The 16,460-nt window shown below is 45.7% G+C and overlaps 1 protein-coding gene across 3 annotated transcripts in view; it reads right to left on the bottom strand.

Annotated features, from left to right (window-relative positions):
- Nucleotides 1-16,460, bottom strand: part of ptpn9a (protein tyrosine phosphatase non-receptor type 9a) — a 277,337-nt gene that overhangs the window by 184,707 nt on the left and 76,170 nt on the right. Inside the window, exon 2 of one of the 3 annotated variants that reach the window (XM_038784521.1) lies at nucleotides 7,949-8,026. The exons of the other annotated variants lie outside the window; for them this stretch is intronic. Within the exon in view, the coding sequence (XP_038640449.1) occupies nucleotides 7,949-8,011 (63 nt within the window). The 5' untranslated portion in view covers nucleotides 8,012-8,026. The remainder of the gene's footprint in view (nucleotides 1-7,948; nucleotides 8,027-16,460) is intronic. 3 annotated transcript variants of the gene reach the window in all.

Below are 16,460 nucleotides of genomic sequence, written 5' to 3'. Positions count from 1 at the left end.
GACGGCCTCATTTATCTTATCTGAAGCGGTGACTAGTTTACCGTTCCTGACCTGCGCTATCTCCCTTGTGGCTGCCTGCCTTCTCAGCTGGTGAGCCAGTAGGCGGCTGGCCAAGTCCCCATATTCAAAAATGGTCGCCCGTGTCTGGTGCAGTTGGTGCATTGCTTTCCCAGTGGAGAGCAGTTGAAACTCCAACTGCAGCTTCCTCCTCTCGTCAGCGGTTCCACGGTCGGGGCCATAGAGTACTGCAGATAAACATCCAACATGGGGTCAATCAGCCTTGCCTAGCCTTATCTCCTTCATGGTCCCCGAGTGCCCTGTCCGCTATTATTTTTTCTTTTTTTTAAAATAAATTTAGAGTACCCAATTTTGTTTCCAATTTAAACTCTGCTTGTGTCTTCTTTATTCCATCATCCCATGTGTGATCTGTTGTTACCAGTGTTCTACCGTCCCTCTCACACCTAAACCCGACTCTCCCCCCCCCCCCCCCGCCCCCGAGCCCCTCTGCCCCTGCCATTCCCTCTTCCCTCTCTCTGTACCCATGTTGCCTCTCCGCCTTACCCTTCGCCACGCCCCTTCCCCCGGTTCATTTTGGTCCCCCCCTTGTCGGGTGCACCCTTCCTTTCGAGAGCTGCATTGCTGGCCCCACCCCCCTTGCTGGCCCCACCTTACTTCCATGCTCGAGCAACGAGCATGCTCGCCAGTATGGTGGCTCCCCCCCAGGAGCAACGTCTTTGACCCTCCATTCGTTTTGTTCTCCTCCTCCCCCCGCCCCCCCCTTTCTCACTTCTGCCTTCTCTCTTTCTTCACCACCTCCCCCCGGTCGTGCAATCGTTCAGTCCAGAAAATGGGAAATCACGGTTAATGGTTTCTAAATATCCACTATTGCGTACTTTCCAGCCCGTTCATCTGGATGAACGTCTGCGCATCCTCCAACATGTTGAAATAATGTTACTTTTTCCGTTTGTTGCCCAAAGTCTCGCCTGGTACAGTATTCCGAACCGCAACTTGTTTCTGACTAAAGCCATCTTGGCCCCATATGCTTGGCCAGGTCGGCCCCAATGTCCTGATAGATAGGATCGTATGTCCCTCCCATCTACAGCACCGCGTGTTTTTCGCCCAATTCAGGATCCGCTCTTTATCCTGGAACTTATGGATCTTTTGATAATTGTTTCGGAGTCAGAGTTACAGGCTAAAAGGGCTTAAATTGAAGATCTCAAGAGAAGGCCACCTTTGGTGCGACCACTCAACAGATCGGCACCACCCAAAGTCAACTCATTCGCATTTCAACCTGAATACAAGGCCCATGTGATTGACATTGCCAGGGAGATGAGCATTGAGAGTGGGAAGAGTGATACTCGTATCAGCTCGGTTTTGAGAGGGAGAGGCTGATAGCGAGAATGAGAGAGAGAGCCTACGCAGAGAAAATGGTGTCCTCATTTGTCACGACAAAGATGGGTGCGAGCATTTTTCCGATTGAAGAGACCAAATTTGAGAGGATTTAAATGAGGCTGGAAGATTCACCTAGCTTTAGTTAGATGGGCGAATATCTAGGGTAACCCCAACAGTGATTTAGCGATGGGTTTAGAAGTTACCCAGACGGAAAAGGTAAAGGAAGCAAAACCACAGGAGTGGAGAATAATTTGCGTTGGTTCTGGGAGAATAAAGTGACCAGTTAAAAGGATAGAGCAAAGTTTAACTGTGATGGGTTTAATAAGACACGGGGAGTCCAGTAAGTAAAACATAAATTACATTTATTTTATATTCATGAGTACCAGTAGAACCTCACCAGGTACTCTCTCCTGTTGATCAGCTCCAGGCTGGCCGACCTTTTATACCAGCTCGTGCTCCTCAAGGAGCACAGGGGAAACTATTATCCCCCACACCATATGTCCCGCGCAGGTTACTACAGTGGGATTTTTTGGTTGTTTTAAAAGTTAAATGAGAGAAACGTATCTCTAGTTTAGAATATAACTTGCCTTCTGAATAATGTTTAAGTAACATTGCTTTTAATTTGCTTGTTACAGTAAAATGGTCAACGTTTGAAATCTTGTCGTGTGATCCTTCCAAGTCAGTCACTGGAAATTTAAATGTCTTTTTACAATTTATTGGTCTCTACAGGGATCAATTTATAAACTTCCAGCATGATCTTCTTGCTGTTACAATATTCTATTCCTCTATTTATAAATGCAAGGAACCCATATTCTTTTTTAACCATCTTATCAAGTTCTCTTTGCTCAGGCAATTTTCAAAGTCATGCCATTTATAGTACACTGTCTCTCCATTTTAATCCTCCCAAAGGTAAAGAAAGCAAAGCCCCAGTAGTGGAGCACTTCTCCACATGAATCTCCATCTGACATGTTTTTACCCACTTCATCATGCTGTCCATATCATTCTGAAGCCTATCAAACTATCCTCATCATGATCGACAACTAAGAAAATGTAATATCATCTGCAAACTGGTAACACGGATCCTTACCCGAGTCGGGATCATTGATAACAATGGAAAAGAATAATGGGCCCAAAATCAAGTTTTGGCGGCCATCAACGCAAACCACCTCCCAGCCTCCTTTGTTTCATTGTTACCAAGCCAATTTCATAACGAAACCACCACTTTCCCCTTAATTCTATGGGTTTCCATCTTCTTAATAAACCTCTGTGACACTTTGTTGAATGCCCTCCAAAAGCATAACATACAGTGCAGTGTCTTGACTGACCTTCTGCGTTGACTCATCTGAGAATTCAATCAAGTTTTTAAAAATTCTTTCAAGGGACGTGAGCACTGCTGGCAAGGCCAACACTTGTTGCCCATCTCTTTAACTTAGTGGCTTCTTAGGCCATTTCAGAGGGGAGTTAAGTGACAACCGGTGGATCTGGAGTCACATGTAGGCCAGACCAGGTAAGGAGGGCAGGTTTCCTTCCCTGAAGGACATGAGTGAACCAGATGGGCTTCAACAATCGATAATAGTTTCATGGTCATCATTACTGATGACGAGCTTTCTATTCCAGATTTGCTAGGGTGGGATTTGAACCCATGTCCCCAAAACATTAACCTGGGCCTCTGGAATACAAGTCCAACAACATTACCGTAACACCACAGTATCCCCAGAGACTACACCATCAACTCCCCAAGTTGATGAGAGACTAATTGCCTTGAACAAATATGTGCTGACTCTTCTAGATTTCTCCTTTCCAAGTGCAAGTTGAGGTTTTTTTATCTTCTAAATTTAGAGTGCCAATTATGTTTTCCCAATTAAGGGGCAATTTAGCGTGGCCAATCCACCAACCCTGCACATCTTTGGGTTGTGGGGGTGAGACCCAAGCAGACATGGAGAGAATGTGCAAATTCCACATGGACAGTGACCCGAGGGCGGGATCGAACCACGGTCTCGACGCCGTGAGACAGCAGTGCTAACCACTGCACCACCTTTGCAAGTTGATTTTTAATCACTGATAAAAGTTTATAATAATCATCTGACCACTGATGTGTGCTCTTTGGTTTCCTACTAATCCCTATCAAATAGTAACATAACATTAACAACCTCCCCGCCACCAGCACCACACCTATATCCAAAGAAAATTGAAAAACTATGACCAATACCTCTGCCAATTCGACCACCGCACAACCTAGAACGCATTCCTCTGCAACAGGCGACTTGCAGCAATGCTTATATATTTTTTCGAACATCTTTTCCATTTATTCCCATCTTATCCATAACTTTCATAGAATCGTAGAATCTACAGTGCAGAAGGAGGCCATTCGGCCCATCGAGTCTGTACTGGCCCTTGGAAAGAGCACCCTACCTAAGCCTACACCTCCACCCTATCCTCGTAACCCGACAACTTTGCTGTCACTTAAGTGTAAATTTCACGTCAATAATAATAATCTTTATTGTCACAAGTAGGCTTACACTGCAATGAAGTTACTGTGAAAAGCCTCTAGTCGCCACATTCCGGCGCATGTTCGGGTACACCGAGGGAGAATTCAGAATATCCAAATTACCTATCAGTGCGTCTTTCGGGACTTGTGGGAGGAAACCGGAGCACCCGGAGGAAACCCACGCAGACACGGGGAGAACATGCAGACTCCGCACCGACAGTGATCGAAGCCCGTAAATCAAACCTGGGATCCTGGCGCTGTGAAGCCATAGTGCTAACCACTGTGCTACCATGCTGCCCTACTTCCTTTGCAATCTGACAATTGCTATATTTGACCATTACATTTGCACTTTACTCTGCCTTTGCTGCTAAACAAAACACTACAAATTAAAGAATCAAGGGGAGGCAATTAGAAGATATGCTGATGGAAATTAAAATTTGGCTAACTGTTTCTCAAAATAACTTGATTGGGAGACTGCAGCACCAGGAAAGGAAATTTCAATCTGTCCCTGCAGAACTGGTTCACTTCCGAACGAAGAAGCTTCAAAATACATTTCTCTGAATTACAGGCACTTTGATAAAGAGAAGCTGCCTGAGAAATGTCATATAAAATGATTTTTGGAATCTTTCCAATCTTCCATCAACCTTTAAACAAATCAATTAAGAGAATATTTCCGCTCCAAGTACCTAATGTCTCCCTGTAATACCCAAAATTGGCATCCCGTTGCATTGAATGGAGGACGGTGAACACTTGCAGACGGACATGGATTCTGCCAATCTGTCTCATCAGGGCCACAGGACAATGACAACACGGGAAGAGTATAAATTTCTCTTCCTTGGCGAGGTGGACGCTACTGACATACCAGTTAGTTTAAAATGTTCAAGCCATAAGCACAAAAAGTGTGCAGCACATTACCCTTCATAGGAAGGTCTGTTCAACCCCAGGTTGTTGCACAAACCAATGTGCCAATCGCTGCTTTCATCTATACACCCACAAAACCTGTGGTACCCAGTCAGAATGTGACAAAGGAGAAAAAGAGGAAGCAATTTCAGAGAACTTGGGCTGAATTCTCCGACCCCCCGGGAATCGGCGGGGGCGGGAATCGCGCTGCACCGGTCGGCGGGCCCCTCGCAGCGATTCTCTGGCCCGCGATGGGCCTAAGTCCCGGCGCTGACAGGCCGTTCCCACCGGCGGGAATCAAAAGCACGTCTTGTGCCGGCGGGATTGGCGGCGCGGGCGGGCGGCGGGGTCCTTGGTGGGGGGGGCCACAGGGCGATCTGGCCCCGGGGGGTGCCCCCACGGTGGCCCGGCCCGCGATTGGGGCCCGCCGTGGGGGCACTCTTTTTCTTCCCCCTCCTCTGCGCATGCGCCGGTATGATGTCAGCAGCCGCTGACGCACCGGCGCATGCGCGGACTTCCGCCAGCCAGCGAAGGTCTTTCAGCCCCGGTTGGCGGGGCGCCAAAGGCCGTTTGCGCCGGCCAGCGGAGTGGGAACCACTCCGGCGTGGGCCTAGCCCCTAAAGGTTCGGAGAATTCCGCACCTTTGGGGAGGCCCGACGCCGGAGTGGTTCATGCCACTCCGTCTCGTCGGGACCCCCCGCCCCGCCGGGAAGGGGAGAATCCCGGCCCTGGTTTTTTGAGCTAGACGTTTCAGAGCAATATGATAAGCAGCCTAGAATCATTAAATCCCTACAGTGCAGAAGGATGCCATTCAGCCCATCGGGTCTACACCGACCCTCTGAAAGAGCACCCACCCACTCCCCTGCCCTATCCCCATAACCCCACCTAACCTACACATCGCTGGACACCGAGGGGCAATTTTTTTTATCATGGCCAATCCACCTAACCTGCACATCTTTGGAGTGTGGGAGCATAGGATATATTCAATCAGATGTGTTTACAAGGAGAGGGTTTTTTGCAAATGACAAATAGGAGGAAAACTCCCATTTTGCACATGATGGTTTTCGAAGCTGGGTGGAAGAAACAGAATGAGGAAATTTCCCACCAAGTATTTATGGAAAGATTTGAAAGGAAAGAATAAAAGCAACATGGCGAAGATGCTGGAAATCCGAAATAAAAACAGAAAAATGTTGGATAAACTCGGCAACTCTGCCAGCATTCGTGGAGAGGAACAGCATTACTGCGTGGCCAAATTTGGTTCAAACTTCATCTATAAATTTGCTGATAATACAACCATAGTGGGCCGGATCTCGAATAACGAATCAGAATACAAGAGGGAGATGGAGAACCTCATGGAGTGGTGCAGCGACAACAATCTATCCCTCACTGCCAGCAAAACTAAAGAGCTGGTCATTGACTTCAGGAAGGAAAGTACTGTACACACCCCTGTCAGCATCAACGGGGCCGAGGTAGAGATGGTTAGCAGTTTCAAATTCCTAGGGGTACACATCTCCAAAAATCTGTCCTGGTCCACATATGTCGACCCTCCCATCAAGAAAGCACAACAGCGCCTATAGTTCCTCAGGAAACTATGGAAATTCAGCATGTCCACATTAACCCCTACCAACTTTTACAGATGCACCACAGAAAGCATCCTATCTGGCTGCATCACAGCCTGGTATGGCAACTGCACGGCCCAAGACCGCAAGAAACTTCAGAGAGTCATGATACAGCCCAGTCCATCACACGAACCTGCCTCCCATCCATTGACTCCACCTACACCTCTCGCTGCCTGGGGAAAGCGGGCAGCCTAATCAAAGACCCCTCCCACCAAAGACTATTCACTCTTCCAACTTCTTCTATCGGGCAGGAGATACAAAAGTCTGAGAACACGCACGAACACTCAAAAACAGCTTCTTCCCCGCTGTTAACAGATTCCTAAACGACCCTCTTATGAACTGACCTCATTAACACTACACCCTGTATGCTTCACCCGATGCCAGTGCTTATGTAGTTACACTGTATATCTTGTGTTGCCCTATTATGTGTTTTCTTTTATTTCCTTTTCTTTTCATGTACTTAATGATCTGTTGAGCTGCTCGCAGAAAAATACTTTTCACTGTACACATGACAATAAACAAATCCAATTAATGTTGTCAGTCCGCATGACTCATATGGGCGGGGGTGGGAAAAATTAACTCAATTTTCTCTCTCCATGGATGCTGCCAGACCTACTGGGTTTTTCCAGCATTTTCTGTTTATATTTGGAAAAAGAACTTTCATTTCCTTTGAACTTTTCAAGACCTCAACAGTGTCTCAAGATGTTTGCAGCATTTGATTGTCGTCATGATGGTAACAGAAGAAACAGCTGATTTGTGCACAGCCAGCTCCCACAAACAACCACTTGATACTGACCAAACCATCTGCACCTGATAGCATGAATCCCGAAAGCTGTGTTGCCTCACCCAGTGGCAGGGGTAAGGACATTTCCTCGGGGCCCAGAGAGGAACTAGGAGTTGGAAGGATCCAGTTCTTGGGGGCTAAGAGGGTACCAACGACATAGGTAGAACCAAGAAAGAGATTCTACTGAGGGAGCATGACCATTTAGAGGTCAAATTGAAAAGCAGAACTAAAACAGTTTTATAATCTTTGGATTGTTAACTGTACTACAAGCAAATGGGCATAACGTGAATAAGATCAGAACGCTGAGAGCATGACTCAAAGATTGGTGTGCAGGAAATGGACCCTGGTTCATGGGCACTGGCACCAGTGCTGAGGGAAGTGAGAGCTGTTGTTGTGGCTTTCACCTGAACCACTCTGCGCCCAGTGTACTGGAGAATCACACAACTAGGACTATAAAGGGGGCATTAAACTAAATAGTGATGGAGTGGGAGGGTTCATTTGAGAGGGGGTTTGGAAAGATAAAGAGAAAGGGCAAGCCAACAGTGCAGCACTACGGTGTCTTATGCTCAGTGGTAGCATCTCTACCTCTGAGCCAGGCGCTTCGGGTTCAAATCCCAAATCCCGGAAAGTGATGGCCACAGAGGGTGCATCACAATGTAGCCAAACAGGTTGATTGTCAACCTGCAATTCCTTTCAATATACCTACGGTAAAAGCATGAGAGTCTCCTGGTTAGTCGGAACCTGCAGAAATCAATGGCAACTCACTCTAGTAGTTTGCCAAGCATTACTGTGGACCAACATATGGAAGTCCAAGGTCGCCAACGCCATCGAAGGTTATGGGACCTGAAGAGAAAGAGAGAGTGTGTGTGATATGGGAAATGTTAATCAGAGTGTGAGTAATCAGAAATGGACACAGTGTACAAACTTAAGAATACATCAGGAAATAATTTCAAAATGCATGCATTTATAACACGATGGGTGAATTGATAGCAGAAACAAAAACATAGGATGATACGATAGCCATTACCAAGACATGGTTGCAAGGTGATCAGAGCTGGGAACGGAATATTCAAGACTACTTGACATTCAAAAGGACAGGAAGAAGGGAAAAGGCCATGCGGTAGCTCGGCTAAGAAAGGGTACAGTCAGTCCAGTAGTAAAAAACGATTTGGGCTCCGAATATTACAATGTGGAATTAGTTTGGGTGGAGATTAAATATAAACAAAAGGAAGAAGTCACTGGTGGGAGTAGTTTATAAGCCCCCTAATATTCAATAGATTGTGAAACAGAATAGAAATCAAGAAATTATACAGATTTGTAAGTAGAGTATTGCAATGATTGTGGGCAAATTTAGTCTTCATATAGATTGGACCAACCAAATTGGTAAAGGTAGACTCGAGGATGGATTTGGATTTATTGTCATGTGTACTGGGTACAGCGTACAGTCAAGACAGATCATTCCATACATGAAAAACATAGGACATACGATAGATACACAACGTAAACATAGACAGACATCAAAATCGGGTGAAGCATGCGGAGTGTAGTACTACTCAATAGAGAAGATGCGCGGAGAGATCAGTTCAGTGCATTAGAGGGTCATTCAGGAGTCTAGGAATAGCGGGGAAGAAGCGGTTATGGAACCTCTTAGTGCGTGTTCTCCTGCCCAATGGAAGAGGTTGGAAGAGAGAATAAGCTGGGTGGGAGGGGACCTTGATTATGCTGCCAACTTTCCCAAGCCAGCGGGAGGTGTAGACGGACTCGATGGATGGGAGGCAGGTTTGTATGATGGACTGGGCAGTGTTCACCACTCTCTGTAATTTCTTACTGTCTTGGGCCAAGCAGCCAGATAGGATTCTTTCTATGTATGGTGCATCTGCAAAAATTGGTAAGAGCCAATGTAAGCCATGCCAAATTTCCTTAATTTCCTGAAGGTGTAAGGGCGCTGTTGTGGTTTTTCAGTCGTAGAGATCATAGAGGATATTTGGGATAGTTTCAGCAATACGTTCTGGGACCAACCAGGTAGCAGACTATTTTAGACTTGGTAATGTGTAATGAGACAGGATTATTTCATGATCTCATAGCAAAGGGTCCTCAAGGTAGGTGTAATTATAACATGATTAATTTCACTTCAGTTTCAGAATGAGAAATTTTAGACTGAAACTACTGTCTTAAACATAAAAGCAATTAGGGTGGATTAAGCAGACAACAAGGGGCAATTTAGTGTGGCCAATCCACCTACCCTGCACATCTTTGGGTTGTGGGGGTGAAACCCACGCCGATATGGGGAGAACGTGCAAACGCCACACAGACAGTGACCCAGGGCCGGGATCGAACCCGGGTCCACAGCGCCATGAGGCAGCAGTGCTAACCGTTGCGCCACCGTGTCGCCCCATTTTTCCTTATCCAACCCTGGCTATCTCTTGGCATCTAGGGTTCTCTGGCCTACTTGCTCCCACCTTTCACTGTCATGGGAATAAGCAAAGGCAGATAATTAAGAAGAGATTTCATAACCCTCAACAAAAATTATTCCATTGAGAAGAATGCACCATCCGTTACTAACTGAAGAAATTAAGGATGGTATCAAACGGAAAGAAAAGGCAGACAGCATTGTGCAGATTAGTGGTCGGCCAGAAGATTGAGAAATGCTTAGAAACCAGCAAAGGATCATTTTTTTTTAAATGAAGGAGAAATTATAACAATAACAATTTTTATTATTGTCACAAGTAGGCTTACTGCAATGAAGTTACTGTGAAAATCCCCTAGTCGCCACACTCCGGTGCCTGTTCGGGTACACAGAGGGAGAATTCAGAACGTCCAATTCACCTAACAAACACATCTTTCGGGACTTGTGGGAGGAAACCCGAGCGCCCGGTGGAAACGTACACAGACACGGGGAGAACGTGCAGACTCCGTACAGACAGTGACCCAAGCGGGAATCGAACCCGGAACTCTGGTGCTGTGAGGCAACAGTGCTAACCACTGTGCTCGTATACTGGAGCAATTAATGCAAAAGCTTTTTATATACTTATAAAAACAGACTTTAAAAGGAAAAGAGCAGTTAAAGCATTAGTTCCTTAGATGAGGAGACTGGGAATTAAAAGTGAGAAATAAGGAAATGGTAACCCCACCCAGGATGTTGATAGTGGGTTTTCAGTGATGGTAATGCCATTGAATGTCAAGGGCAATGATTGGATTCTCTTTTATCGGAGATGATCATTGCCTGGAACCTATGTGGCATAAATGTCACTTGTCACTTGTCAGCCCAAGCCTCTGGATATTGTCCAGGTTTTGCTGCATTTGAACATGGACTGCTTCATTGTCTGAGGAGTTGCAAATGGTGCTGAACATGGTGCAATCATATGCGAACATCCCCACTTCGGACCTTATGATGGAAGGAAGATCATTGACGAAGCAACTGAAAGTAGGTTGGCCTCGGACACTACCCGGAGGAACCCCTACAGTGATTGACTTCCAACTACCATAACCATCTTCCTCTGTGTCAGGTATGACTCCAACCAGCAGAGGGTTTCCCCCCTGATTTCTATTGACTCCAGTTTTGCTCAATGTCCTTGATGCCACACTCTGTCAAATGCTTCCTTGACGTCAAGGGCAGTCACTCTCACCTCACCCTGACTTCAGCTCTTTTGTCCACGTTTTGGGACAAGACCGTGATGAGGTCAGAAGCCAAGTGACCCTGACAGAACTCAACCTGAGTATCTATGAGCAGATTATTGCAGTCAAAGTGTTGATTGATAGCACTGTCAACAACATAGATCACTTTTTGAAAAAGTATCATTTTATAAAATAGAAAAAAAAACTAAATTTACATACATCAACCTTAAAAAACAGGAAAATAGAACAGCCCCTCATAAAACCTACCTCCCCCATTCCCGCACCCCCCTTAACAACTAACGATGACCAATTCCTTGAAATAGATCATAAAGGCTGCCATCTACGATAAAACCCCTCGATTGCTCCCCTCACGTTGTACTTAACTTTCTCAAGATATATGAACTATTCACAATATATATGAATGATTTGGATGAGGGAACAAAATGTTTTTTGCAGATGATGCCAAATTAAGTGGGAGGGTGAATTGTGATGAGGATGCAGGGATCCTACAGCAAAGTCTGGACAGGTTGGGCGAGTGGGCTGGTTTAGCACAGGGCTAAAGAGCTGGCTTTTAAAGCAGATCAAGGCAGGCCAGCAGCACGGTTCAATTCCCGTACCAGCCTCCCCGATCAGGCGCCAGAATGTGGCGACTAGGGGCTTTTCACAGTAACTTCATTTGAAGCGATTTTCATTTCAATTCATTTTCAATGGCAGATGCAGTATAATTTGGATAAGTGTGAGGTTATTCATTTTGGAAGCAAAAATAGGAAGGCAGATTACTACCTGAATGGTTTCAAATTGGGAGATGATTGCAAATTGGGAGAGGGGAGTGTGCAGCGAGACCTGGGTGTCCTTGTGCACCAGTCGCTGAAGGTAAGCATGCAGGTGCAGCAGGCAGTAAAGAAGGCTAATGGTATGTTGGCCTTCATTGCAAGAGGTTTCGAGTATAGAAGCAGGGATGTGTTGCTGCAATAATAAAGGGCCTTGGTGAGGCCACACCTGGAGTATTGTGTGCAGTTTTGGTCTCCTTCTCTGAGGAAGGATATTCTTGATCTCGAGGGAGTGCAGCGAAGGTTTACCAGACTGATTCCAGGCATGGCGGGATTGTCACATGAGGAGAGATTGACTAGGTTGGGATTGTTCCTGCTGGAGTTCAGAAGAACGAGGAGGGATCTCAGACACTTATAAAATTCTAACAGGACTAGACAGGGTTGATGCAGGGAAGATGTTACCAATGATCGGTGGGTCCAGAACCAGGAGTCACAGCCTGAGGATTCAGGGTAAACCATTTCGGACAGAGATAAGGAGACATTTCTTCACACAGTGTGGTGGGCCTGTGGAATTCATTGCCACAGGAAGTGGTTGATGCTAAAATTTTGAATATATTCAAGAGGCGGATGGATATAGCACTTGGGTAGAATGGGTTCAAAGGCTATGGGGGAAAGCAGGATTAGGCTATTGAGTTGGATGATCAGTCATGCTCGTGATGAATGGAGGAGCAGGCTTGAAGTGCCAAAAGGCCTCCTCCTGTTCCAAGCTGCTACGTATCTATGAACTCCCATCAGATCCCCCAGCCACACCGAGGCACTGGGTGGAGATGAAGATCTCCACCCCAGTAGCACTCGCCTCCAGGCAATCAGCGAAGCAAAGGCCAGGACATCGGCCTCGCGCCCGCCTGCAGCTCCGGCGCGTCTGACCCAAATATGGCCACTGAGGGACAGGGTTTAGCTCAATCTCCAGAATCGCCAACATGGAGACCCAAAACCTCACAACCTTGGGCAAGACCAGAACATGTGCACATGGTTAGCTGGACCTCCTGAAACTACCTTAAGTTGGACCAAACCAAGCCTCACCCACAAGGACATGAAGTCCACCCTGCAAAGGGCCAACTCCACACCTCATCGTCCAATATGAACCCCAAACCATAAATGACTAGCTAATGTTCGAGTTTCCACGATAAAAGCAAATTACTGTGGGTGCTGGAATCTGAAACGAAAGAGAAAATGCTGGAAAATCTCAGCAGGTCTGGCAGCATCTGTAGGGAGAGAAAAGAGCTAATGTTTTGAGTCCGATGATTCTTTGTCAAAGCCGTTTCCAAGCCTTTGCCAAAGAGTTTCCCCGAGTTTGGTTTGTCCTGCTTTTCTGTGGACAGGAGGTTTTTGGGCAATTTCCCATATTGTTGGGTTTCCAGTACTGTAGCTATACTGGAATAGCTTGGCCCGAGGCACAGCTAGTTCTGGAGCACATTTTCAGTACTACTGCTGGAGGACAGAAGAACAACAGGTGAGTTTATTGCAACTTCTAGGCGTCTTGAGGAATTGACAGGGTAGATTTTGAGAGGATGTTACACTTTCTGGGGATCTCGAACTCGGGGACAATGTTTCAGAATAAGGATCTCCCATTTAAGACAGCCCTGTGGAGGAATTTTATCTCTCAGAGAGTCGTTAACCTTTGGAGTTCTTTACCCAGAGAGCAGTGGATGCTGCCTTACTGAATATATTCGTCAGAGAGTGGGACAAATTTTTAATGTTCAAAGGAATCGAGAGTTATGGGGGCAGGCAGGAAAGTGGAGTTGAGGCCACAATCAGAGCTGCCATGATGATCCGTCTCATTGAGGGCGGCACGGTGGTTAGCACCGCTGCCTACAGCGCTGAGGACCCAGGTTCGATACCAGCCCCGGGTTACTGACCGTGTGGAGCTTGCACATTCTCCCCGTGTCTGGGTGGGGTTTCACCCCACAACCCAAAGATGTGCAGGGTTGGTGGATTCGCCACACTAAATTGCCTCTTAATTGGAAAAAAATAATTGGGTACTCTAAATTTTTTTTTTAAAGATCTCTCTTATTGAGTGGCAGAGCAGGCTTTAGGGCCCAAATGGCCTCTTGCTGCTCCTATTTTGATGTTCTTCATCCACCTCCTCTCTCAACTTCTGCTCAGGTCGTTTCCAAAGCCCAGCATCTAATTTTAAATTCATCCCTCAAAGTGTGCTCTTCCTAATCAGGAGCTACTGCTGCTGAAGCCACCAGAAATAAAACAACTGAAGGGAGATATACTCCTTCCAAAACAATTTGCAAGCTTCCAACTCCTCCTCTAGTGTCTAAGTTGAAGGGGTGGTAATCCACAGGGAGCATCAGTTCTTCAGAAAACTGCTGGCACTGTTACATGTTCAGAGTGCTGGGAAATGTCGCATTAAAAAGACACATCAGTACGTCAGAGAACAAACTGCAAGATACTGAATACAGGATTATTCAGGAAGCAGTACTTCCAAAAGCGTTGATTCTAAGTTTCACAATATTGGATTACAAAAATAAAGTCTGTTAATTCAACGCAATTTAATAACGATTATGCATTAAGTTATTTCTTAACCCAAACCTACTAATGGACTGGCATTCAATGGCTCATTTCACACACATCTTATACACAGGATTCAAAATTGTGTGGTTTTGAGGACATTTATATTCATATTGATTTGCTATCCTACAGTCTCCAAAACAGTTTATTCAATTATCCTCTGTGTGGATTGTGAAAGTACATCACCCCTTGCATTCTCTGAACACAGCCACATGGGCATTCCCTGAACCTCTGATACATAGAAACATACATAGAAGATAGAAGCAGGAGGCGGCCATTCAGCCCTTGAGCTTGCTCCACCATTCATATGATCATGGCTGATCATCAAGTTCAATTCCCTGATCCCACCTTCCCCCCCATATCCCTTGATCCCTTTAGCCCCAAGAGCTACTTCCAATTCCTTCTCGAAATCTCACACTTTGGCCTCAGTGACTTTCTGTGGTAGTGAATTCCACAGATTCACTGCTCTCTGGGTGAAGAAATGTCTCCTCACCTCAGTTCTAAAAGGTTTACCCCTTATTCTCAAACTATGACCCTCATTCTGGACTCACCCACCATCGGGAACATTCTTTCTGAATGTACCCTGTCGAAATCTGTTAGAATTTTTATAAGTTTCTATGAGATCCCCTCTCACTCTTCCAAACTCCATTGAATATAATCCTAACCGCTTTAGTCTCTCCTCATATGCAGTCCCGCCATCCCAGGAATCAGCCTGGTAAATCTTTGCTGCAGTCCTTCCGCAGCAAAAACATCCTTCCTCAGAGAAGGACACCAAAATTTCACACAATATTCCAGGTGTGGCCTTAAAACATCTCTATTTCGATACTCAAATCCTCTCGCTGTGAAAGCCAACATACCATTTGCCTTTTTTACTGCCTGCTATACCAGCGCACTTTCAGCGACTGATGCACGAGGACACCAAGGTCTCGTTAACTATCCACCTCTCTCAATTTACATCCATTCAAATAATAATCTGCCTTCATATTTTTGCGACTGAAGCGGATAACCACACATTATCACATTTTACTGCATCTGACATGCATGTGCACACTCACTCAGCCTGTCCAAATCACGCTGAAGCATCTCTGCATCCTCCCCACAGCTCACCTTCCAACCCAACTTTGTATGATCTGCAAATTTGGAGATAATGCACTTTGTTCCCTCATCCAAATCATTAATATATAATGGGAACAGTTGGAGTCCTAGCACTGATCCCTGTGGTACCCCACTAGTCACTACTTGCCATTTGGAAAAAGACTAATTTATTCCAACTCTTTACTCCCTGTCTGCTAACCAGCTTTCTAGCCATCTCAAGACACAACCGGAATTTCATGTGGTTTAACATTAAATAGTAATCTGCTGTGTGAGAACTTGTTGAAGGCTTTCTGAAAGTCTAAATAAACTACATCCACTGGTTCCCCCTGGTCAACTCTACTAGTTACATCCTCAAAGAATTCCAGTAAATTTGTCAAACATGACTTCCCTTTTGTAAGTCCATGCTGACTTTGCCTTATTATACTGCTGCTTTCCAAATGCTGTGCTTTGGAATCCTTGATAATGGACTCCAGCAACTTCCATAGTACTGACGTTAAGTCTATAGTTTTCTTCTCTCTCTACCTTCCTTTTTGAATATTAGGCTTACATAAGCTACTCTCCAAGCTATAGGAACCATTCCAGAGTCCAAATAATTTTGGAAAATAACCATCAATGGATCTACTATTGGACAGTAGAAGTCCTTGGCATTGTGCAAGATCCAACACCTGGTTTTCTCTTGGGGTCCTCACTGTTAAGATTGCTGCAAATGTGAGTCTAAGAACCCCACCCCCTTCCTTTCTCTCGCTGTATTGCATTTTCACACTATTCACAATTGAAATCTGCGCTCTTCTTCAGTGCTTTAAAACTAATCACCTGGGTAGGTGTGGAGGAGAGGAAAAGAGCACAGTGTGGTCAGGTAGCTCCTTTCGATTCACTTTCCACCTTTATCTCCCGGAGTGCGAAGTACCCAGCTCCCGTACAGCTGCCAGACATTGTATTCACAAACAGCACAAAAATGAGAGAGGTGGACAAACGCTATACATTTTGTTCCACCTTTGATGGCACTACTCAGGGACCATCAAACATTTAAGGCTTGAATTTTAAAAATAAATAAATTTAGAGTACCCAATTCATTTTTTCCAATTAAGGGGCAATTTAGCATGGCCAATCCACCTACCCTGCACATCTTTGGGTTGTGGGGGTGAAACCCCCGCAAACACGGGGAGAATGTGCAAACTCCTCACGGACAGTGACCCAGAGCCGGGATCGAACCTGGG

The sequence above is a fragment of the Scyliorhinus canicula genome, chromosome 24 (assembly GCF_902713615.1).
Source record: "Scyliorhinus canicula chromosome 24, sScyCan1.1, whole genome shotgun sequence".
Taxonomy (NCBI): Eukaryota; Metazoa; Chordata; class Chondrichthyes; order Carcharhiniformes; family Scyliorhinidae; genus Scyliorhinus; species Scyliorhinus canicula.
This window is presented reverse-complemented; position numbering and strand designations above follow the sequence as displayed.